The 23,390-nt window shown below is 37.4% G+C and overlaps 2 protein-coding genes and 1 non-coding gene across 4 annotated transcripts; 2 read left to right on the top strand and 1 right to left on the bottom strand.

Annotated features, from left to right (window-relative positions):
* On the bottom strand, positions 1-20,954 carry LOC121733967. Of its 2 annotated transcripts, none has more exons than XM_042124374.1 (15): positions 20,585-20,954; positions 19,990-20,118; positions 19,561-19,680; positions 18,984-19,110; positions 5,201-5,327; positions 3,860-3,934; positions 3,521-3,604; positions 3,329-3,438; positions 2,770-2,856; positions 2,240-2,621; positions 1,891-2,074; positions 1,582-1,648; positions 1,303-1,364; positions 851-1,015; positions 1-529 (listed from the first exon to the last, which is right to left on the bottom strand). In XM_042124374.1, exons 1-15 carry the CDS (start codon positions 20,642-20,644, stop codon positions 344-346), a joined length of 1,965 nt encoding a protein of 654 aa, XP_041980308.1. In that variant the 5' UTR covers positions 20,645-20,954; the 3' UTR covers positions 1-343. The 2 variants fall into 2 exon arrangements, with proteins under 2 accessions (XP_041980308.1, XP_041980310.1); XM_042124376.1 differs by having other exon boundaries at positions 2,770-2,850.
* Trnag-gcc lies at positions 5,656-5,726 on the top strand. The gene has a single exon. It is a non-coding gene; the product is annotated as a tRNA-Gly (tRNA).
* Positions 9,783-17,708, top strand: LOC121733982 (collagen alpha-1(X) chain-like). Its single transcript, XM_042124397.1, has 6 exons — positions 9,783-9,847; positions 11,886-12,018; positions 15,979-16,104; positions 16,350-16,440; positions 16,641-16,704; positions 16,857-17,708. Exons 1-6 carry the CDS (start codon positions 9,838-9,840, stop codon positions 17,405-17,407), a joined length of 975 nt encoding a protein of 324 aa, XP_041980331.1. The 5' UTR covers positions 9,783-9,837; the 3' UTR covers positions 17,408-17,708.
* Positions 20,955-23,390: the final 2,436 nt, after the last annotated feature.

Raw genomic sequence — 23,390 nt, 5'->3', positions numbered from 1 at the left:
ATTGCAGTTGAAAGACTACCTACGTTCAAATTGTACCACATGATTGTCGTGAGGTTATTGTCATTATACCTCTAATTATGCAACGATGCATTTTTGAGTTATTTGACCGAAGTTTATCTATTCAGTAGCACGGCTGACGTCAAAAAAATAACAGATCAAAAAAGGTGTTGAATAGATATTTCTGTCAAAAGCTCATAAACTAGTCTGTGTGAATATACGTTGAGAAGATCTTCCGACCAAGATAGGTGGTCTTGTGTAAATTATGGTCGCTCGCCGCGCGATGCAGAACTGTAGCGGTATTTGTACCGCCACAAGTCTACTAGTCTTATATCTACAATTGACGTCACTGTTCCGGCGCTGGTGGTGTGCGCTTGATGATGCCTAACTGCGTAGCGAGCGCGGCGACGTGCGCCCGTACCTCCTCCTGCACCAGGTTGAACGACATCGCCAGCAGCGCGATACCAAACAGCAGGTACAGCGAGCACAGCGCTATCGAATGTACTGCGTCCGCCGGCTCGCCTGACTGCCCCTGTGAGACATTACTAGGATCATGATCATCGTTGTCGTTATTGGCATTATCATCTTTAACATCATCGTCATCGTCATTTTTGTCACTATTCCAAAGATCGTCACACTAAAAATTATTGTGAGTTTATTTTATATCCTAATCTAGTTTTTGTAAAGTTTAAGCAAGAAGACTTTACGTTAATTAATTTGGTTATAAAATCCCCAGGAACTGAGTAGCTGAAATCTTCAAAGACTATGTGGCACTAACCAGGAGTTTCTTAACTTGCAACTCTTGGAAAAGAAAGTAGCAACCACTCAATTACTTTAGGTAGCAAACACTAACCTGTGCCGGCACAAAGTCACCAAAGCCGATGGTGGTGAGTGTGATGAAGCAGAAGTAAGCGGCATCGAGGTACGCCCAGCCCTCCCAACTCTTGAAGAGGAATGTGCCCGCGACGATATATGACGCTACTAGAAACACACATAGCCAGATGGGGACGGGCTTTATCTGAAAAAACATAATAGTAATAATAAAAAAAAATATTTATTTGCACATACGAAAAGCAGCATAAAAAACACATAAAAAGACAAAAACAAAAAAAAAAACAAAAGAAATAACAACAACAAAAAAAATATGAAAGTGTGCAAAATGGCAGTCTTTAAGTGGTTTACTGTCAGATAACTAACCAACTAACATAATATTATTATAGACTGGCCAAATGCTGGCCAAATTTGTAAATCGTATCACAAAAACAATAATAAATGTTGGAAAAGTAAGTTGGGAGAATAAAATACCTCTTCTTTACTTGGCCCTGCAGTTGAATCGGGGTAGATATCCGACTGTCTAGAGCCCCATGCTGTAACAATTAAATAACTTTTTGGAAAATGTAAAAATTGGTCAGAATTATCTTAGTTGAAAATGTATTAATTAGTTTTATATTTTGAAATAATCTTTACTCGTTGTGCGATAATTCTCATACGTTCTCTTTTTGTATCTATTTGAAATCATTTAACTGTGATCATAATTAACATTGCCAAAAATTTTCTTATAATAATTTGATTAATTTCATTAACCTGGTGGTCTTCCTCTTCTCAAGGGCGGTGGTTCATCACTCCACTCCTCTCTGTCCGGTGATATAGACTGTAAAATATCAAATCACAATCATTAATATTATGTATATATAATGTATGTTTGTTCCATTGTATAGCAAAACAGATTTAATAAAATTTAAGTAAAAGTGGCTTTTATTTTTTATCACTAAGGGTATGGTGTAAAGTTTAATACTTCTTTAATATTGAATTTATATACTCTAATGTATACATCGCCTCGTTGACTTTTGCCACTAAATCTTTTGGGTCGTCACTATACTTCTCATTACTTACATATCTATCATTAACGTATTTCCTTGGTGCGTCCTCAACAGTGTACAATCGTCGGAGCCGCCTGCGTCCTCTATCAATATCATCAGGTCGTCGCTCATAGTCGTAGACAGCGCTGCGCGCGCGCCGCCCTGGTCGCCCGTATTCTATGTCTCTGTCGTAACATTCTGATCTGCCACGGTCTATTCTGTTATGAGTAATGTAATTTGATAAATATGACTATACCTTTTACTTATATCGAAAGATACACAACTTATAATACAAGCCTTACACAGTCCTTAAAGTATTTTTTATTTATTTTTCCCTATCAATGATACTCACTTTACAAGCTATAATTTTATTGTCTACCCACCTACGATCATATTCTCGTCTATGCCTCGGAACATCAAATTCACAATCATCATCATACGGATCATACTCAATGTCTCTACGACCGTAGTCTCTTTCTTTCTTCCTTCTATCTCTTTCTTCTATAGCCCGTCTCTCTCTATAGTTCTCAAAATCAACGTCACGAAGATCGTGCATTTCTAGAATTTCGTTTCCATCGTCTATTTCAAAATGTCTTTGACTATCGAAATCTCTTCTGGGTCCATATTCTGGTTTTGGTTTAGAGGGTCTAGGGAGAGATTTGCTGCGATTTTCTGGCTTATGTGGGATCTTCTTTTGATAGTCTTCCAAATCTTTGAGTGCTGCATGTAAGTCTTGAAGCGGTAATGCAATCACTGGAAATTCCTCTGGAATAATATGAATTTCATGTTTGTAATGTTTTACTTTTTATTTTTGACATTATCTATTTATTTGTGTATGGAGTGAATAATAAATTACTTAACTATTAATATTATGCTCAACTTTTACTAAGCTGTTAACGTTTGAGATACGTACCTTCCTCCTCTTCATACGGCTCTCGTCCATATCTCTCGTATCTAGCTGGCGAGCGGTCTTCTATTTCATAGTCTCTTGGACCTGAAACTGTTTATATTATATTGAATTTACATCCTTTACCTAGTAATGGGAATTTAATGCTATTTTCTATTTATTTCATTAACACGCTAATTTTGATGTCACAGCTTGCTAAGTGTTATTGCTTTGCTATTTGTTAAAAACTCGGCATCGTGAATTATCGGTTCGCATCGCACCGCTCGCGTCGAGTATAATATTTCGCATCGAATTAAAAATATTAATTACTATTAAATTGTCCCTTGCCTTTTTGTTTCATTAATGGATTCGAGTAATTGTTATAATTCAGTACTAGAAAAATCGCTAACGGCCGCACACATTTAATGATTACTTAACTATAATGAACATTTGACCTAAGCTCTAGTCTATAATACAATAAAGTGTCAAAATCTTCATAAAAAAAACGTTATTCGATGTCTCCGTTTGCGGCCGTTATTGAAGGTTTTGGAAAGTTTGCGGCCGAGAGTCGAGACCTTCGCAATACCTCTGTCTCTAGTTGTCGGCTGCGGCGGTGGCTGCGGTGGTGGCTGCGAACGAGTGCGTGGTGCGGGGCGGCCGCGACGCGAGCGCGAACTGTAGCCGCTATCACGATACCTGACACAAAAAACGTTATAATTTTAACTTTTGTTTAATTAGCGATAAATTATTATTTATAAACAAACTCCTCAGAAGAAACCTGCAATCAGTATCTGAGTGCGCTCGTTCCAGCGGTCTGCGACGACGTGTGGAGCCCCGGGTACTGCCGCAGCGGACGGACCGTCTGAAAATATATTAACGTACTAGAGTCCAGTAACTAGACGATGAAAAAAACTTCGTTGCGCCGAAGTTTATGAAGCGGAAGGTATATTTTTCTGGAATAGACAAATATTTTTATATTTGGTTGTTTGTTATCCCTTCACGCCCAAACTGTCGAACGTATATTGATGATGGTGTGGAAACTTTCCCGGAACTCAAAGTGTCAAGTCGGTTACAGCCGACAGACCGACAGCGAATCTTGCGGGCAAGGTAAACTAACCTATTCGAATGACGACGATGAGACTCTTTCGGTGGACGAGTGCACACATAGCAGCACACACGCCAGTAGAGAAACCTGGTAACACATAAATTGTTATATTGTATTGACGCGCCTGTGATAAAATAATAGCAATCACACCAAACAATATTCCGCCTGATCAAATTTAAACGCAATATGATATTCTGTAATAACTATTTGAAAGCAAATAATAATAAAACAAACAATGGCTACTTTAAAACATGGGCGTACCGAGGGGGGGGGCAGGGGGGGCAGCTGCCCCTCCCTGGATCATGTTGACGTTCCTACTAAGTATATTATCTAGTACTTATATCTATAAAAATTAAAAATTAAGAACGAATTTTTGCCATTTGTTTGCAATACAATATTTTTACAACTAAAAATTATAAATTTTTTATTCTTTATAAACACATAGCTTATGAAAAATCTGATTTGCCCCCCCCTGGCCCAGAACCTGGGTGATTTGCCCCCCCCCCCCCCTGGCACCAGAACCTGGGTAATTTGCCCCCCCTTTATTATTGCACCATGCGCTAGTTTTGTTAATTATAAACGATTTCTCCAAAGTGATATTAAGCGAAAAAATCAGGCAAAGGTTTGATATTCAACATTTAATTGTTTTTTGTATGAGAAAAATCAAGTTTGTTGTATGAGAGCCCCCCTAAAATATTTAATTTATTTTGTTTTTAGTATTTATTGTTATAGCGGCAACAGAAATACATAATCTCTGAAAATTTCAACTCTCTAGCTATTATCGTTCTTGAGTTACAGCCTGGAGACAGACAGACGGACATACAGAAGGAAAGACAGACGGACAGACAGACGGACAAACAGACGGACAGACAGATGGACAGACAGACGGTCAGGAAGACGGTCAGACATCAAAGTCTCAGTAATAGGGTCCCGTTTTTACCCTTTGGGTACGAAACCCTAAAAAACACACTTGAAAATCGGCCAATTTTAGAAGCTCATAGCGAGGCAATGATTGGAGATAGATACAAAGTGTAAAGGACGAAGTTGTAGAGAATTTATTAAGTTTTTATTATGTAGTAGAAGAAAAATTCGTACGAAGCATCGTTTTTGATGAATAAGCAAAAAAGCAAAAAACGGGACCTTCTTTGTCCCCCCCTCCCTCGAGCTCACCTCGGAGGGGTCAGAACGTTTAGTATGTTTATCTCCTAACTACTCTAAACAAAGTACCAAAGTTAAATTTTCTGCTTTCGACTTTTCCAAGCAGACCCCTATTTTGGGCATTCGTTTACCTACTAGGCTATAAAGTCTGAACTAAAGTAATGGAAGTAAAGGCTATAATAATATTATACTTACCTAAAAGATGAAGCCATGACGTCACCAATGTTGGACAAGCATAATAGCATGAGTGGTATCCCCAGAATGGCGTAGAAAATTGTCACCACCTTCCCCGTTTGGGTTTTTGGTGCGATGTGTCCGTAGCCTGCAAAAAATATTATAATTTTTTTTATCAACTTGTTAAGTAAGTATAAAAGTAAGTGTCAAAATAAATATGCTTTTTTTTAATTGGTTAAGTACTAATAATTAGTAATTACTTACTATGTTATTATTATAGGTAGGAAAGTATAGCAGTATCATCATCAGTAGTGTAAGCAGAAACTTAATAAAATATTATTATTATAGTTAAAACGAGGGAAAAATCAGGAACAAATTAGCTAGCACTATTATGATATTATAGCACTAGCTCACAAGCAAAGTGGAATATGTGTCACTTGAGCAAAATATATCACAATTTCATCATTTAGTCATGAGCATCGGTGGTTCAGTGGTAGAATGCTCGCCTGCCACGCGGGCGGCCCGGGTTCGATTCCCGGCCGATGCAGTCTCTTTTTCACTTTTTTAACTTATTTAAATATGTACTTTTATTGCAATATTATTCAATAAATAATACTTTATTTCGATTTTAAATTTTAAAAAGAACATTTTCGATACTATAATTCCCTTGGGATTGCTTGGGCTTGGTTTTAAATCAAGTATAAATTAATGATCATGATGTTAAAATAATATAGTTCCGAGCTTAATAATATTATCATGATATAACAGAATATCATAGTCATGATACGTGTTATAAGAAGCAGTATAATAATTTCCGTTTCGGATACAGCGTCGAGGTCGGCGCGGCCGCGACGATTTGGGTTTATCACCAAATCCTAAATTATAATCACGTCGATATAAAATACATAGACACAATATATTTATTAAAAACCGTGTTTAAGATTAATATATGTTGTCGATGTTGTTTGTCACTGTCTCAAGCTTTTTCGATTACTAAATCCATATCCATAAAATATGTTACATATTAATATACTTACTAATCTAAAATATTGTAAATTCGAAAGTGTGTCTATCCGTCTGTTATCTCTCCACGCTCAAACCGCTGAACTGATTTTGCTGAAATTTGTCATTCAGGAGATACTTTGAGTCCCGACTCCCGGGAAAGAATAGTTACTTAGGGTGAAGCCAAACGAGCGTAATTTGTGAGTCGTGAGTCGCAGAATTTCTGCCGCGTAAAAATAACATCTTTTCATACAAATCATGACTCACAAAATTACATTCGTGTGAATCAAACAGGACTTTTGTATGAAACTGAATGCAGCAGAATTTCTGCCAGCCGAAATTCTGCGACTACAACTCACAAAATATTAGGTACGCTCCTTTGGCTTCACCCTTAATTTTATCCTGAAAACATGTACGGTTTCTGCACGATACATGAATGGCGCAACTGAGTTGTGGGCATCATATTATCAGCTAGTCAATAATAAGATAATCTAGCTTATGTCATACATTTTATAGGTAGTAGGAACAATTCATAATGCAATCTTACAGTTTATATTGAATTTGCTGAATCTAGGGTTTATGGATCTAACGTGTAACTATTTTAATGGTAAGTATGTTCTACTTGACATACATTAGGAGCTAGTTACCAATATAATAAATTGTTAAGATTCCCTTAACTTTGCCGTGGGAACGATTTGCTACAGGCCATATAAAAGAATTTACATCGACTAAATACGGAACACCACCAAGCCTAAACACTAAAATTACACGTAATTAAAATAAGTACTTAGGTAAGTGTTTTATTACAACAAGTAAAGATACTTGTTTGAAGTTCCAAACTAAATGTAATAATTTATCTGACCTAACATACACATTACACACCTTTGAAAGACAGAATTGTATCTATAAATTGGACCACTATTACTAAATTAATACATATTAAGTTAATCACCGGGTATTCTACCAAAAATTGGATCACAACGTCACATCACACGACCTCCAAATGAAATTGAAACTTGCAGCTAGATCTTATCTAGAGCTGCTGTACATCAATGACAATAGGGATGATGACAAGGTCAAAGATTAGCAAATTTTTTTAATAAAATAAAGAAATCACGGTAAAAAATAAGTGTTCCCAAAATTTCAGCTTGATAGCAAATGTATTTTTTTTGTTATGCGCCTTCAAAGTTGGATATTCAAGTCGAATTTTTTTTTCAATTAAATTTCATAATATTTGTATACAATTCGATAACTTATGCAATTAAAAGCAACTTTTATTACGAAACCACATTCATAAACGCAATATTTAATATACCTGTCGAACAAAGTTGTCTCTCGATGCGTAAAAACTACGAAAGACTGACGTCATACTATCGTAGCACTTTGTATGGAGCGTTTCGAGCAGGTCTTTTTTATGAGATATTTGAATTGTCATATCTTGGTGAATTTTTAAGCTATCAGAGTCATTCTTTCAACGATGTTTCTATTTTTAAGTGTCTTTCAATTACCGATAAGAAAAAAATAGTCATCATGCCTATTTCAGTTGTGACGTCATAACTCATTAGATTAAATTCTGATTTCCAATTTCTTGTGTATATTTAATTGTTATAACAATTATAATTAATATAATGTTAATTAAGATTTTTAAGCTTGTCTAAATAAAGTAGCAAAACAGTATTCAGTGAAAAATCATAAACAGATTTGACTTTTGATTGAATGAATAGACTACTTGGACTCTAGAGCCTAGTATCCAAGTCGTCCATCCATTATATAATAATTTTCTTTAAAACAATAATATCATTATATTGTTTTTGGCAATGTAGGTCAGCGGGTTGAGAGACCTTAGGGCTTTCCACCGGCAGTTCGACGCAGGCCGGCCTTCAGACTGCATACTTTATAATATTATACTATCATTATACTAACATTAAGTATTATATTCGTATTAAATATTATTAGGAGAATCCTAATTTTAGCCAATTAAAAGAAGATTCTATTATTGGCTGTATTTTTTTGAAATAATTTTAACAAACAAAATTCATCTCTTTTTCAAAGAAGTTTTTCGTGAGTTTTCCACGCAAATAATTGTTTTGTTTTCGCAAAAGGAGCAACAGTTTTACTTCAAAACCTAAACACATACATGCATCGTCGAATTAATTTAGAAGATTTTATAAATAAAACAAACATGCATCCTAGGTCATATTCTACATCAAAACTATTAAAATAGGAAGAATAAAATCCGATTAATCAATCCGGAAGTAAAGCTGTCTCCATTTTGGTGTAACTTTTAATTTCGATGTCTCAAGGCGTCGCGGATTTGGGCGTTATGTCCAAAACTCCCAGCTCAATGCCAATGTTAATAAAACGTGTTTGTTTGTAGGTGAATGTCAAAGAGGATTCTTGACCTTGTATTTGCTGCGAATATTGGCTCAGCATCTTTACAACTTTGGGCAGAGTGCAACATTATATTGTCTCTATTTAATGTAAGTATGAAAGTGGGCGTATCGGCACGAATGGGCCGGCTGGACCGGAAAAATACCACGTTCTCACAGAAAACCGGCGTTTAACAACGCTTGCGCTGTGTTTCGCCGAGTGAGTGAGTCTACCGGAGGCCCAATTCCCTTCCCTATCCTCCCTTTTTCCCTTCCCTTCCCAGCCCTACCCTCCCTATTACCGTATTCCCTCTTAAAAGGCCGGCAACGCACCTGCAGCTCTTCTGATGCTGCGAGTGTCCATAGGCGACGGAAGTTGCTTTCTATCAGGTGACCCGTTTGCTCGTTTACCTCCTTATTTAATAAAAAAAAAAGTTCTCTACAAATTACAATTTGTAAGGTAACCTATTCAAGCAAAGCACTCGGGACTCGGAACCCAAAATGGTGACTAATTCTATGAAATATACAAAATATACCGGAGGCCCAATTCCCTTCCCTATCCTCCCTTTTTCCCTTCCCTTCCCTTCCCTACCCTCCCCTATTACCCTATTCCCTCTTAAAAGGTCGGCAACGCACTTGCAGCTCTTCTGGTGCTGCGAGTGTCCATGGGCGATGGAAGTTGCTTTCCATCAGGTGACCCGTTTGCTCGTTTGCCCCCTTATTTCATAAAAAAAAAACAATAATATTAGGTACTTACTTACTATCTAGACTCTAGAATTAACTATGTAGAGTCTACAAATGAATAGTTAAACAATATAATAATATTTGAATACTAATACACTCATGGGCGTACCCAGGTAGGGGCAGGGGGGACCACATCATCTTTTGGATGATGTGGTCCCCCCTGCCCCTTTTTTCGGGCCTTTGAATCAATTTCTTCGATGGGAAATAGCTACACAGCAGCTTCTTTTAAACTATACCTAATACCTAATTTAATCTTCATGAATATTACTAAAGATAATATTGGTGACTGTCATTTCTAAGCGTTGAAAGATGCAGTAGTTTCCCGTGCGACGCGGCTTCAAAATAACTGGCAGTTAGTCTAGTTACTGATCTATCGACAAACCGATTGCGATCAGATATCTATTTCGTCCATGAAACAATTAAGTCATACTAACTACTACTCGTACTACAGTAAGTTGCAACTGAAACAGCCAGTTACATAAGTGCTAGCCGGCGGTACAGTCGGCGGACCTTCATACGGCTATGTTGGTATAGTGATAAAACATGTTTACTGGTGAGTCGAAACACTACTACTAGGTGCTACTACAGACTACTACTACATTGTACTATTACTACTTAGCGTAAAATTTTACGTGCTCTTTCAGGCGAACTACTAAACACATTTTGCAGGTCTGAAAGTTTTTTTTGTAATTCGCCAAAAAAAATTTTTTTTATAATGCTGATCCCCGTATTCTTAGTTCGAATCATTTAATTTTATTGCTCCATTATTTGTTATTTTTATGAAATAAGGGGGCAAACGAGCAAACGTGTCGCCTGATGGAAAGCAACTTCCGTCGCTCATGGACACTCGCAGCACCAGAAGAGCTGCAAGTGCGTTGCCGGCCTTTTAAGAGGAAATAGGGTAATAGGGGAGGGTTGGGAAGGGAATGGGGTAGGGGATTGGGTCTCCGGTAAACTCACTCACTCGGCGAAACACGTGGTATTAAGTTATAACAACAAGTGACTGAAAAGTATTTACTATTTACCTAGACTTATTTTATAATTATGTTTACCTGATTGTGTACAAGATTTTTAAATCAAAGTAGTAAATTATTCAGTGTGAAGTATTCTTAACCGAGTTTACAAACATAATTCGTTTGTAAATTTTTCATTACATAGCTACAGACTGATTAACGTAACGTAACGTAAAAACGTACCTGAAATAGGTAGGTAGCTACCAGCTATTTCAGTAGCGGTGTAGTTTCAATAAAATATTAGAAATCATTAAAAAATATACACAAACTAAATAGTTTAATATGCGCGAAGAAAATCTCAGTAGGCAGTTATGTCTATACATGAAAAGCCAAGGCGAAGTATGTGGTAACTGCTAAACGCTTGCAAAACCGCCCGCCCACATACACATTGGACCACTTATGAGCTTACTGTGTATGTTGATACTATAGCTGCTGTCCTCAGAGAAGCCCCATATTATAATAGAGATCATTGTAACTTTTATAGTATAAAAGGTAGCCTATGTGTTAATCTAGAGTCTAGACTCTAGAGCCTAGAGTCATGATCAAATTCCAAAACAATTAGGCCAGCATTCTAAATACCTGATTAAATCTTACGAATTTAATGATGATCTCCTAATACTAGGAAAATTATATAATTTACAGCAATTGTCCCTATTAATTTTTGGTTATTATATTTTTTATGGTTTGTAATTTATAATTAAATTGATATAGAAATGTTTTATAGGTATTATTATAGGTATAACATTTTTAGATGATACCTAGCAATCTGGATCCCTTGAGAAAATGGTCTGACAGATTTTTCCATTTGAACTCCGAATAAACTGCGGAAAACTCTGTCTTCTCTAATACTAATGTCATCCAAAGCTCCCTCTAAATTTAGGGTCTCTATGATAGGCAGTTTAGGCTACCACCAGCTAGGTTTTAGACCTAAACAAGTAAGTAAGCTAGTGTTAGTCACAGATGAGTAATTCGCGTGACTGTCGCTTGTATAATTTACTTAATTAACGGAGAACAATAACATGAATCCATCCTAGGATCTACCATTATCTAGCACTTAGACCTATGTTTACTTTTATGACTCACACTCTACGCCATTTATCAAAACAAATTGATTAAGGTATCTAGATATCAAACTACCTAGGTCTCAGGCAGTTTTGATTTAAAGACGCAAATCCCAATTGTTTCAGTTCATTATCCCAATTTTGATTAAAAAAAGTGTTGAACTTTATTTAGGCTGCAGCAACCTCTCAGACTCCTTGTCTGTCTTTCACACCTGCGACCTGTGCTATCAAATTGTGATAATTTAATAGCGCACTCTTTCAAATATAACACGTAACGTAACATATATTTCGTTGTCTGTCTGTCTCTTTACAGTTTAATCGCAGGGCCGTGATCAAACTCAAACTTATAAGAGATATCTACAGCGTTTCTGTATCATCGGTTTATCCAGAAAAATGTGCGATTCTGCTCGATAAAAGAAATTTCTTTGCGAACAAAGTTTTGTGAAATGTTTTGTATTACTGGCTGGTTTGTTTCTGGTGCCTCGTTCTTTTAAAACAGCTATTTTCTTCTTCGCAGGTATAAAATGGTGTATGTTGTTGATGGTGGTGAGAGCGGAGCCCTTACAGTGGCCGGATGGGGCTGAAAGCGTGCGAGTGGACTCCAAGGTTCAATTCACCGACCAGGAGAAAGCCAGCATCAGAGCGTCCAGGTGAGGATCATGATACGGGTAAGGATGATGATGATGATAAGGACAATGATGGTAGTGATGTTGATGATAGTGTTCCATGATAGAACTTATTAGGTTAACTAAAGTCGGATATATCTATATCTTCTTCTGTATATATAAAACTCAAAGGTGACTGACTGATTGACATAGTGATCTATCAACGCACAGCCCAAACCACTGGACGGATCGGGCTGAAATTTGGCATGCAGGTAGATGTTATACTCGTAACGTAGGCATCCGCTAAGAAAGGATTTTGATAAATTCCAACCCCAAGGGGTTCAAATAGGGGATGAAAGTTTGTATATAATAATACTTATTAATGCGAGCGAAGCCGCGGGCAAAAGCTCGTATATTTATAAAACTCAAAGGTGAGTGACTGATTGACATAGTGATCTATCAACGCACAGCCCAAACCACTGGACGGATCGGGCTGAAATTTGGCATGCAGGTAGATGTTATGGCGTAGGCATCCGCTAAGAAAGGATTTTGATAAATTCCAACCCCAAGGGGTTCAAATAGGGGATGAAAGTTTGTATATAATAATACTTCTTAACGCGAGCGAAGCCGCGGGCAAAAGCTGACTGACTGATTGACATAGTGATCTATCAACGCACAGCCCAAACCACTGGACGGATCTAGCTGAAATTTGGCATGCAGGTAGATGTTATGACGCAGGCATCCGCTAAGAAAGGACTTTAAAAAAATTCTCCCCCTAAGGGGGTAAAATAGGGGATGAAAGTTTGTATATAATAATACTTCTTAACGCGAGCGAAGCCGCGGGCAAAAGCTCGTAAATATATAACATTCAATGAAAAGAAATGTCCGAAACAATAAATAAAGAAAAGCAAGTCAAAAATGTTTTATATAAGTATAATTTATTATGTATAAAAAATAACTAATAACAAGAAAATAGGGATAAGAAAATGCTAAGGAAAGGGTAATAGGCAAAGAAAAAGGTAATAGGTATTTTTAGGGATATAATTTGATAAGAGCATTTAAAGAAGAATATTGAACTAATCGGAACAATGTTTTCGAAAATACCTATATAATCCGTTATCTTATTTATAGACGAAACGCATTTGTATAAGAAAAACCGCACGCAAACTTAGATATAATATTCAGGCCGTTAATTATTACTTAAACCTAAAATCATAATTCACTTAAACGTATCTTGCCGACACGCGTGGTCGATTTCGGTCACCTTGGCCGACATATCACCGACACCACAATACCACCACCATGTGAACCATATCTTTTATTAACAATGGTAATCTTATTAGCATCTTCCTTTCGCACGAGTTAGGTCGGAGGTCAAGTACTTGGAATATCTTTAAATTGTTTGGTAGAGAGAGAAGAGCTACCTCTTCTACCCAAAAAAACTGTCAACTGCCTATGAATCAATTTCTTCGAAGGTACAAATTATGAGAAGACAAACTTCTAGTATGAGACTACTCTCATTTTTTGGGACGGACCTACGATGTTGGGTCGGATTAAGGCAATTCAATGATAGCTGTGATCTGTCGGATGGGTTTGACACAACACTACCAACTTTCGTTGGTCCGCCATCCGCCATTACCTATGTCCACACTATGCAATTAATTCATCTTCAATTTTCGTCATCATCTTTTTATTCAACTTTCATTTGGCATATTCAATAATTGAATGCGTCAAAATCCACCCGCGTTGGATAGAAAAGTGTCAGTGCGTCGCGGGCATGCCTCACGTGCGATATTGACTGCGCTATAACGCATGCCCTTGATGAACAAAAAAAGGCACAGTGTGGACAAACCTTATGAATCAACTCCCTAATGCTATCTACAATATGACTTGCGATTTACTACTATTTCAAAAGGTGGAGAGCATAAAATTACTAGAACCCCAAAAGTATACGCATAAAAAAACAAATGGACTTCTTACTCAATCCTGAACTAAATAAATGCAAGTTTTTCTCAATTTGAATATTATTCAGAATCAATCATCTGAAAATTATTAATTATATTATCAGGAATATTGTTTACACATAATATTAGACTGCTATAAACAAGGTTGTGATTCGATTAAGGAATCCCAAAATAGTTTCGGTCTATCAGGGCATAACGTCTTGCGCAAACGCTGTATTTATAGAGAAGGGATTGTAACTTATATTACATACATCATCATCAGCTAACAAAGTTATAACTATGTACGGTGAGGTAATAGAAACATCTATTGATGAACCGCTGGCTAAGATATTATCTTCAAAAACGTGGAACGTCATTAGGGAAAAGATTGTATACAGTATACCCGACGAAATTGATTCCTAGGCAGTTGACAGACCTAGGCCGTTTGGTCGGCTTATGTCAATTCAATATTAGATATTGTGATCGGTCTGATGAGTTCGACAATGCGACTAAACTACTTAGGACCGCTATCTGAAGGAATCAACTTCACTGGTAGTACATACCTATTGTGCATATTGAAATTATTGATAAAAAATGTTAACTTGCGGTTGGCGGATAGGACTTGATGTAAAATGTAATTTAAAGGAATATGTAATAAGTACCTACTAACAAGGTACTAAGCAACAAAAACTTTGCGTTGATAGTAGTTATTGAACTAAGACAAGGTCGGCCGTTGAACGATTTAAAAGTGAGAACAAAAAATGCGCAGAGCGGTTTGCTGATTCTGTCTGTTACCTCTTCACGCCTAAACCGCTGAACCGATTTTGCTTAAATTTGGCATGGAGATACTTCGAGTCCCGGGAAAGGACATAGGAAACTTTTTATCCCGGAAAAATGTACGATTCGCGCGCGATAACCGAGTTTTGGCACAACGGAGTTGCGGGCGTTATCTAGTTGAATAGATTCAGTTCGTAAAAAACAAGTTTCATAGTCACTTGAGCATAAGAGTCCTCAGCGAACAAAAATTTAATACAAACACAAACTTAATTTGAATTTCTATGAATATAACATGAGAAATTAGTCACACAAAAACACGGAAACATCTTTATGTTCGAAAGAAGGTTGAGAGTACGCTTTATGCGGTTTGCAAGGTTTTTAGTTAGAAATCTTGCTAATCATTAATTGCAGAGGAGTCAAGGATCTCCGTATGATAGAATCTAGACAATAGACATTTTTGTATTGTGTCTTCAGTATTTCAATAATTCTAACAATGCTATAAAAACTAGAGATTGGCTATAGTGCAGACGACCTGTGAAATTAATTTTTTGATAGAACATTTCAGCTTTACCAGAAAAAGTTAAATTAGTGACCGAAATATTTAAAAATAAAATACGTGAAGGATCAAAAAGATATTGAAAAGCAATTTACAATCAGTGAAGGTTTGACACCTCCTCGACTGTCTTGCGATATGAGACTGTAAAAGTTTGAGGAAGTGACCTCGAAAATCGGACTTTTAATTTACGTAATTGATTATCAGTTCTAGTTACAGCTGTATGTTATGTAAACATAGCTACAGTTGAGAAACAACGAGTACGCTGTGCAATGATATTGGCGAAATTATTCGCGAAAACTATTGTCAAGGCGTATTGCAAAAAAGGGTGGCACGGAGCTCGGGTGATGAAATTGTATTTGATGTGCTCTAGTTATAGTTCTAATGTGATTTGAATTAGGTCTATAATCCCATAAAAGAAAAAACATTTAGAAAGATGTACATTTGAATGAACTTGAATTCAACGAAACACTACAAATCATCGAAACCTCAAAATATATAAAACTGGATGACGTCCGCATCTCCGTTGCGCAAAAATTCAGTTAGCGCGCGGGAACCGTACATTTTCAGGGATAAAAAGTATCCAAAATATTCCGCCAACATTGGTTCATTGCGTGAAGAGGTAACAGACAAATATACAGACAGACGGACACATTTTCGCATGTATAATATACGTATAGATAAATACGGTAACTTAAATGTTAATTAACTTTTACTTATTATATTTTCCAGATACTACCAAGGTGACCTAGAAGATGTGCCGTTTCAACCACCACTAGACACGGAGGGGTTCTACAACAGACCACTAGGCGATGGACGGTATCCAGTGAAGGACATCAGACATGATAGAAGAAACAGGTACTTATCCTTTGATACATGCTTTTCTATAGCATGGATTTGCCTTGTAATAATATTTATTTTTGTATTTTTTTATTTAAAAGCTGACATCACAGAGATTAATAAAAAGTTTCTATCGAGAGCATTCTCACCTCTCATCTATAATAATTATTCATCATTATCATCATCAGGTTGCTAACCTACTGCTGGTTTCCTAAAATATATTTTTAATATTTTGTTTATTATGACGTAATTTATGATTGCAGTGGAACTCAACTGACTCCCGATGGTACCCTGGACTCCTTGCACTACTGCAAGTGCGTGACCACACCGAACTGCAATTTCAAAATGGACTCTGTGAGTATTCCACATAATATTATTATTCCTACTTGTGCATCTTTTTTAATGACCAGTCTGTTTAAATTAATATATTAGTCAAGATGAGGAAGAAGAAAGAATGCAATCTTTTCAATCTGAATTTTTATTTACAACAATATATGTATAGAATAAATAATTTATCAAGTGAGACTTTACAGGATTTTATATATGTTTTGTAGAACGCGTGTGGACCTAACCAGTACCTGTGCTGCTATAACAAATCACCATCATACGACACATCAGGTAATTATTAATGTTGTTATTTATTAAAGTTATAAAGCCATAAGTCATAAGTCATAACCTGCCAATTCTTCATATGTCATATTAAAAGTAGTGGACGCTACACAATACTCGAACTAATAAATTAATAAAAACTTAATTTCATTTTCTTTCAGCGTTATTCAACGAGGTGAATGATGACCGTCTACCAAATTACTCGTCCCAGAACTTTGGACCAATCTCAACTAAACCACAGCCACAGCAAATCAACGGATTTGGACCCAGCAGTCCACGACCAGTACTAGTTGGTCCCGGTGGCCCGACTGGTATAATTGGTCCTAATTTTAATGGATTAGATGCAACCCCAAAACCTGTGCTTGTTGGACCCGGAGGTCCAACAGGAATAATAGGACCGGTTAACGACAAACGAAAGAAGAATGTCATCGATGAATATGATCAAGGCCCAAACGAATCAGCACAAAGAGGAGTCTTAGTTGGGCCTGGGGGTCCAACTGGATTCATTGGACCAGCGTACAATAATAGACCTATACTAGTAGGTCCCGGCGGTCCTACAGGAGTTATAGGACCGAGAAGATACCCTACGTATCGAAATGGTATATTAGTTGGTCCAGGAGGACCGAGTGGATCTATAGGACCAAATCGAGGGGTTCTAGTTGGACCAGGAGGACCTACTGGTAGGATAGGACCATGGAATTATGATTATTAAGTTATGTATTTTAGGTTTTTTATTTGTAGATGCTAAGATAGAATTAGAGCTTATAGTTATGATAATTTATTCTTATTTTGTCCTCACGTTTCTCTTATATAATTATATTACTATATGTCTTGTTCTTAAAGTACTTGTAGATATAAATAATTATGTATAGTAATTAATTAATTTTTTTTACAGTTAGCACATGAAAGCTATTTCTGATGTGATATAGTTAGGAATTATAATAAGCGTGTTATTGTCCGTCGTACTTGCGCCTAATTTATGTCTAAGTTTTTTAATAAATTCGAATATTTTAATAATTTTTCAGCGTATTCCTTGCCTCATCAAAATGTGCTTTAATTCTTCGATCGTGGATTCTTGGAAATCTATTGTTATTCTATTGTGTCTCGCTCACCGGTGAGCTTATGGAGCTTGATGGGTTAAAATAAACTGACTCTATTTATACATGAATAATTTATTATGTAGCATCTACTGCAATTATAGCCATAGACTATTAAATTCTTTTAAATTAGCTCTTAACAGAACAGGACACTAAGGTATGTGACACGATCGCGTTGAAATGTATATGTGGGCCTAAAAAATGGATTTATATGTGTTGGCGGCGAGCCAGCGCGTGCGCTGAAATATTGGAATATCAGGAATAGCCTACATCCATCATATATTACTGCTGTCCAAATAGAAATGGATTCTCCATACTGGGAAGTCACTGCGTTTTCAAAATATATTGAAGGATTTTACGAAGAGAACTCTACAAAAATCTTTATGACACTTCTCAATCTAACATTTTACAAAAATAGGATGTAAATTATTGATTAGCTAAACTAAATATGCCTAGGCATTTATGTAACTTAATTAAACTTTTTCATTTTATAGGCACTTTAAAATCGGATAACATTTGTGTTTATTTGTTGACTATGTGTTATTGGATTCTAAAGCCTCTAATGTAGCGAATATAATTTTACGAGAAATTATGATCATTAATACCGTCTTTGAATCATATTGCGGAACGCTCATCGCATCATGTGTGAAGCACCGTTTTTGTGTATCAACAGCTTTTTAATAAAAAAATATTTTCCGCCGTCACATCAATGCCTACATCATAATTCATCTCTTTGAACTGTAATAGCGGGGGACGGATGGCCGGCTAACTATTCATCATTGTCATCATCATTTCTGTCTTTATTAAGTGTATTGGCTATAAATACCACTGCTGTTTGTCTGATATAATTGATTTCGAATTTTCTTCTGTTTGTTGCTGTATAGTATCATGTTGCTGTTAAATCTTATGTCATGTTGCTTGTTGTGACTTGTGACCGTGTTCAAGTCAAGTCATAACATTTAATCACTTTACATCGCTGTCGGCACATTTTCGTATATTATTTGTCGTAAAATTAATTTGTATTTTTTGTAATATTTCTATTTTCTATCTATTGACTTTAACGAGATTAATTGATTTAACATTCCGTTATGTAAGGAGTTAAAAGACCTCAGGATTAGAAGAAGTGTAGTTACTAGCTCAATTAGATATTTAAAAAATCCAATAAAAATATTTTTCTAAGCTAACACTTACCGATGGTTGTGATTACGATGATGGAGTAGAAGAGAGCTCCAGTGAAGGTCCACTGGATGTGATCGGTGCTTTCGTTGCCGTCCCAACCACGGACCTTCATCTCCAGGAGAATGCTGTTCTCGAAGTCCTAGAAGTTATCAGGAAAGCTAGGTCAGCAAAGTTATTGAAGTCAAAAGTCAAGATCATTTATAAGGTCCTTGATAGAGTTAAGGGAACCCTTTTCAATCCCTGGTTTTTCATCCCTGGTCATCTATACTAATTCCATACTAATATTATTAATGCGAAAGTGTGTCTGTCTGTCTGTTACCTCTTCAGTCTTTCCTACCAAACCGCTGAACCGATTTTGCAGAAATGTAAATATTTTGAGTCGCGGGAAAGGACATAGGATACTTTTTATCCCGGAAAAATGTACGGTTCCCGCGCGATAAACGAGTTTTGGCACAACGAAGTTGCGGGGGTCATCTAGTTTGACAATATTTTCTTGCGCAAGAGTAAAAGACTAGAGTCTAGAAGCACATAGAGTAGCGACTGACGAAATCGTTGTGCGGTTTTGGGTGTATACTTATTCATCACTTACCCTCAACATATCCACCACCTCCGCGGTCCAGTTGGCCTGGTTGAGGTACGACACTCTGTTCGTCATCATCCAGATGCTGTGTGTCGTATTGCCTCGGATTTGAGAGATGTTCTGCTTTACCTGAAATTTATAATGTGTATGAGAGAGCCTACGAATGGACCGGCTTGATAAATACCGCGGCCTCACAGCGGGAATCTAGGCTTATCTGTTTAGCTGAGTGAGGGTTAAATTACTGAGAGTAGAGCACAATATTGGTTGGTCATAATAATGACATAGCGGACGAACAGACGATAGATAAACAGACAGCAAAATCTTATTGGGTTCAAAAGATTGATACGTATCTTGGGACAGCCATGCAACAGGTGTATGGTAGCAGATATTCCATAATATCCGCTTTTAGTGTACTGAAAATCAGCGTATCATCATTACCTCTCGCTCATGCTGCGACTCCAGCTTCTCGAAGGTGACGGCTCCGAGGATGCAGTACGCCACCACCAGGCTGATCATCACGAAATGGGAGAACACCACCGAGCATAGTTTCCATGTGTAGTACAGGAACTGGAAGAGAATGAGATTTTTAAACGGAAACCGAAGGAGATGTCAAATCTTGCGTTTGATCTATCTATACTAGATACGAGTAGTTTTGTAAATGCGAAAGTGTGTTTTTCTGTCTGTTACATTTTCACGCCCAAACCGCTGAACCGATTTTTATGAAAATTGGTATGGAGATACTTTGAGTCCCGGGAAAGGACATAGGATACTTTTTATCCCGATCGTACCTGCGCAATCAACGTGTTTTGCCGCAACAGTGTTGCGGCGTAGGTAGCTAATTTGTATCGATAACTTGAATGCCCGAAGTGCATTGCATGCAGTTGTGGTTAAACTAAATAAATTACATAATAATATTGACACATACTGTGGAACTTTGTCAAATTATTGTCGGTGTACTATCGATAAAATAGGATACAAAGAGAATATACTTAAGTAATGACAATGATAGGATAGGCGACTGCTTGTTTCTCACCTTTGCACACTTGCTAGGAGGCGGCGGAGGATACACCACACGAATGTCGTATCGTGACATCCTCACTTATGTTGTATCCACTATTATAAATCAAATTGGATCCATTAGCTAAATGGCATGGACACATCAATGGTTTTCACATTTACACAGGCTTTATTATGTATACTACAAACCATGAGCACCCTAATCTAAATCACCAATCAACCTAATAAGCACTATCACCATCTCACAAAAATTACAAAACACGTAAACCAATCCATTTATTATCACCACCAGTATAATTAATATGACACTAATCGTATAAATAATTTGTAATTTGTGTAAACACTATAAAGTAAACTTGAATCTAAATATTGCGAACGCCCGCGTCTGTGGCCCAACTAGTATAAACTGGGATATATCGGGCAGTTTACGACCGTACACGCAAATATTTGGGCATCTCGAAATGGGTCAAACTAGTAGCTATGGACGTGTACCGTGTACCTGGTTAGTGGTTACCAACAATCTAGAATTATAATTAAATTACGTACTTACTAGGTTGTTGCCGTATATTTTTCGGGATCAAAAGTATCCTATGTCCTTTCCCGGGACTCAAAGTATCAGCTCCATACCAAATTTCAGCAAATTCGGTTCAACGGGTCAGGTGTCGAGTATCATGCGTTTCCCGTAGTCCCTCCTTCAGGAGCAGGAACACCGTTGGGGTTTTAGTGGGTACCTAGCTCCGGGTGCGTCTTCCGTCCGCCCCGGGGAGTACCACATACCTCGGTGGTCCTCCCCAGGCCCCGAGGATGCGTAAAAGCATTCCCCCAACGAAAAAAAAACCTGTCAGGAAGTGACAGACAAACACACTTTCGCATTTATAAATTTAAGTATCCAGAACTAGATGACGCCGCAACTCCATTACGTCAAAATTAGCTGTTTATCTCGCGAAAACCGTACATTTTTCCGGGATAAAAAGTATCCTATTTCCATTCCTGGGACTCAAAGTACATATCAAATTTCAGCAAAATCGGTTTAGCGGTTTGAGCGTTAAGGTTAGTAAAAGGGTCTGTTTTTGCCCTTTGGCTCACAGAAAACCGGCGTGAAACAGCGTTTGCGCTGTGTTTCGCCGAGTAAATGAGTTTACCGGAGGCCAAATCCCCTACCCTTTTCCCTTCCCTACCCTCCCCTATTTCATTGTCCATGGGCGACGGAAGTTGTTTTCCATCAGGTGACCCGTTTGCTCGTTTGGCCCCTTATTTCATAAAAAAAAACATAAAAAGGTTGGAATTGCACTTCAGAAAAATTAATACCGAAGTGAAAAAAGTGAAAACGAGGCATGAACTACTTGCTCTCCTACACCGTGCAGACGATCTTACGGATTTTCGATCAGGACACGTGGACTCCTGACACGAGTTAAAGATTGCGTCAGGAGTCCACGTGTCCTGCTTTTAACTGTCACAAAACCTTTTTTGTCCCACTTCCAGATACTCTTGACTTCCTAAAAGTAGACTTTGAGGTGGTCTGGCAGTGCAGTGGGAAGCAACAGCTGTCAAAAATGTCCGGCAGTAGAAGACGAGATTCCTTTTGTAGAATATAACTCCCGGCGGTGACCGGTTTCATTGAAACCAGGCCAGTTACGCAGGAGTAATTTTATAGTGCCCAAGTGTGTGCGCAGTACACAAGAGCACTCTCTATTCCTTTACTCTCATAACCCAGTGCTGATTACCTGATTGTCTGACAAGTAAGAAGATCCATGCGTCGGATGGGCATGTAAAAAGTCGGTCCTGCGCCTGATCTCTTGCCAGTCGTGTCGGTCTTCCGTCCCACGGGTTACTTATGAGAGTAAAGAAATAGAGAGTGCTCTTGTGTAATGCGCACACACTTGGGCACTATAAAAATTACTCCTGTGTAACTGGCCTGGTTTCAATGAAACCGACCACCGTCACCGAAACCGGTGTGGGATTTATGGTGTTATATTATTAGCTATACAGGATGTAATAAAACTAATTAGTCATAATATTACTTTAGGGTGTGTACGTGTTCCTTGTAAATAGTTCACTGTAAAAGTAGTGCCAGCGTTGGAAGACCAAAATTTTTTTTCACTTTTGTATGGGCAAGCGCCCCAGCGTGCAGCGTCACGAGTTTCCCCACACAGAAGTGAAATAAAAATTGGTCTTTCAGCACTGTTACTTTCACAGCGAACTCTTTACAAGGAACACGTACTAATTACAGTGTATACACATCACACACAGTAGCTGGTATTATCACTTAGTTTTGTTACATCTTGTATAGGTGGGGCAGATCTTTAGAACTGGATAGTGGATACCTACCTCCGAAAGCAGGGATACTCGACCTTTTTTATACGGGCCACAAACGTGTTTTTACTTTACGGAAGGCGCGCGCGGCGGGCTACTGATAAAATTTCGGCCGGCCGCATGTTGACTATTACTGTTCTAAAAGGTAACCACTAACCGCGATCGAAACTCCATAATAATTAGTTATAGCTGGTCATTCTTACCTCTACGATTAATAAACTAGTAAACTTTCAGCTTTATATCTTATAAGAATTGTACACTTTTATTTTTTATTTATTATTATTATTTTTTTCTCTTTATTTTTTTTTTTTCATATTCAATTTATTAATTTAGTATGCTTCTTGTTTTGTTTTGTTTTGTATTTGTACTACCTAACTACATTATTGTGATGTCACATCTTGGTCCCAGCAGAATGTCAGTGCAGCAGACATGCTGCTAATGCTGAGCTGGGGTCCATTTTTGGCAACACACAATATAATTTTAAATTACTTATACTTTGTCCTTGTTCT

This window comes from Aricia agestis, chromosome 14 (genome assembly GCF_905147365.1).
Source record: "Aricia agestis chromosome 14, ilAriAges1.1, whole genome shotgun sequence".
Taxonomy (NCBI): Eukaryota; Metazoa; Arthropoda; class Insecta; order Lepidoptera; family Lycaenidae; genus Aricia; species Aricia agestis.
This window is presented reverse-complemented; position numbering and strand designations above follow the sequence as displayed.